At 53.0% G+C, this 2,208-nt stretch overlaps 1 protein-coding gene across 1 annotated transcript; it reads right to left on the bottom strand.

The window, feature by feature from the left end:
• Positions 1–211: 211 nt before the first annotated feature.
• LOC114923168 (transmembrane protein 238-like) lies at positions 212–697 on the bottom strand. The gene has a single exon (XM_029285766.1). It carries the CDS (start codon positions 695–697, stop codon positions 212–214), a length of 486 nt encoding a protein of 161 aa, XP_029141599.1.
• Positions 698–2,208: the final 1,511 nt, after the last annotated feature.

The raw sequence follows: 2,208 nt of genomic DNA, 5'->3' as shown, positions 1-2,208 counted from the left end.
CAAAGGGACCGAAGGTGCCTCGTTTCATCCCAAGACGATTTTAAAGTTGGCGGAGATGCTCACACTGTGGCACCGTTGAGAAACGCAAGACTGAAGTCTACTGAAGCTTTAACTATGGCCCGGCTAAATTAACCGCGCCTCTCCAGGCAGCTCGGGTGAAAGAAGACGCGGTGGTTACCTGGTTTCTGTTTCCAGTTCCAAAGGCGATGCTTTACACCAGCCGCTCCGCCGTTGTCCCAGCGTTTACAGGCACCCCAGCGCGGAGGCGGCCCAGTTCCAGGGGCCCGTCGGGACGAAGCGAGGCTGCGGATTTCGGGGTCTTCGCTGGGGCGCCACAGGCAGAGAACAAGGAGGGCGCAAGCGCCGGCCGGCGACGCTGGGAGAGGCGCTCGGAAAGCTTGGCTGCCAAGCGCAGGAAGCTGGGGTGGCGGCGGGGTTCGGGAGAACTCGCGGCCATCCCGGGAGGCAGTTCTTCCACCGGCACCCCGCGCAGGTTTCCCGAATACCAGAAGAGCCAGCAGAGCAGAGACAGGAAGAGCAGCAGCCCTCCGGACAGCATTAAGAAGTCTTTAAAGGAGCGCCCGTCCACAGCAGGTTTCCCCACGCCGCCCGCCAACAGCAAGGCCAGCCCGGCCACGTCCAGGACCAGCGCGATCGCCAGGAAGATCGCGCAGCGCCCGTAGAAATTACGGGCCATGCCCGTCCTGGCGGATCATCCGCGGTCCGGCTGGCTGGCTGGCAGGCGATACCAAAGTCTTCCGCCACGCCCCTTCAGGTGCGAACGGAAGGCCGCGCCCCTTTATCTGCCGGTGGAGAGGCGACGCTCAAGCGCTCCTCGGAACGCTTCGGTTGATAGAAAAAGACCCCCCAACCCCCCCCGAGGGGGCTCGGAAAGGAGCTGCTGGCCCTGGCCCTGATAGCTTCAAAAGTCCCAGTCTACTACATTAGTATCTCTCTCCCTTTACTTAAGTAACAATACTGTCATCCGCGCTGGGGCCGTGTCCCAATAGTTAGGATACTGCAACCTGCTAATCGCGTTACGAGAAGAAAGAGAGAGGGATGGAAGGATGGAAAACCGGAACCACACTGCACGGAAAAGCGAAACGAAAACTCTCGCCAAGCTGAGCGAGGCTCGCCCGTCTCTAACTTTCAGTAAAACTGAGAAAATCGGAGTGGAATCTTAAAGCGGACATAACAGTGTTTTTTTTTTTTTGTGTTCATGAGAAATCAGAAAGAAGAAAAAAAGAACTCCGCCCTTCCCCCACCCTTCATTTCCGTGTCTGGAGACCTGAGCAGTTTTCCCTAAATTAATGCCCTTCATGTGGATTGGACTTCAACTCCCATAATCCCCAGTCAAAAGTCTAGTGCAGTGGTGGCGAACCTATGGCACTGGTGCCAGAGGTGGCACTCAGAGCCCTCTCTGTGGGCACGTGCGCCGTCGCCCCAGTCCTAGGCTTTCAGCTGGGTTTTATAAAACCTTTTCGCTTTAGGTCTCTGTCACCGTGTGCAAAAAAAAAAAGGTTCAATCAATCAGTCAATTTCAACTTCTCGGAAAAAAAAAGATCTTACAAAGTTAGAACTTTTTAGTCCCATCCAGTCTGCCTTTACCACTGCAGCCACGCCTACCCAATGGGCCACACCCACCCAACTGACCACACCCAGCCAATGGGCCACACCCACCCGGCACCCAAGGATGCATAAGTGGGTTTTGGGTTGCAGTTTGGGCACTCCGTCTCTAAAAGGTTTGCCATCACTGGTCTAGTGCAAGTAAAGTCCATCAGGAAAGCAGTTAGGAAAAGTTTCTTCTAGAATTTAGGCCCATTCTTCATCCTTGTGTTTTTTAATCAGGCCATAGTGTGCCCGGAAGATGCTAATTGAGATGTCTTGCATTCCTGACTGCCACCAAGTACATTGAGGAACTGATTCCTGAAGAGAATGAAAGGAGGACAGGTATTGGGCATCCTTTAAGGCTGTTGACCAGGGTCCCCCTCCCTCTGCTAAAGGGCCCCTCCAACCAACATATCTGTAAGAAAGATCCTGAAATGCAGACAAACCAAAATAATTTCAGAAGCCTCCTCAGATCAATGTTCTAACTGGCCTATAAGTATCAACTTTCCAGTGAAAAATTCCCAATCCCAGAAATTACAATGGTGATTTTAAACAGCGCTTATTCTCTTATTTTTGGAAAGATTGTATCTTAGAAGGAAA

The sequence above is a fragment of the Protobothrops mucrosquamatus genome, unplaced genomic scaffold (genome assembly GCF_001527695.2).
Source record: "Protobothrops mucrosquamatus isolate PMUCROS unplaced genomic scaffold, P.Mucros_1.0 scaffold2215, whole genome shotgun sequence".
NCBI lineage: Eukaryota > Metazoa > Chordata > Lepidosauria > Squamata > Viperidae > Protobothrops > Protobothrops mucrosquamatus.
Note: the sequence above shows the minus strand (reverse complement) of the source record. Positions and strands in the feature narration are given on the sequence as shown.

Excerpts from the sequence above, each read along its gene's own strand:
- LOC114923168 (XM_029285766.1), bottom strand. The coding sequence starts at position 697 with ATGGCCCGTAATTTCTACGGGCGCTGCGCGATCTTCCTGGCGATCGCG.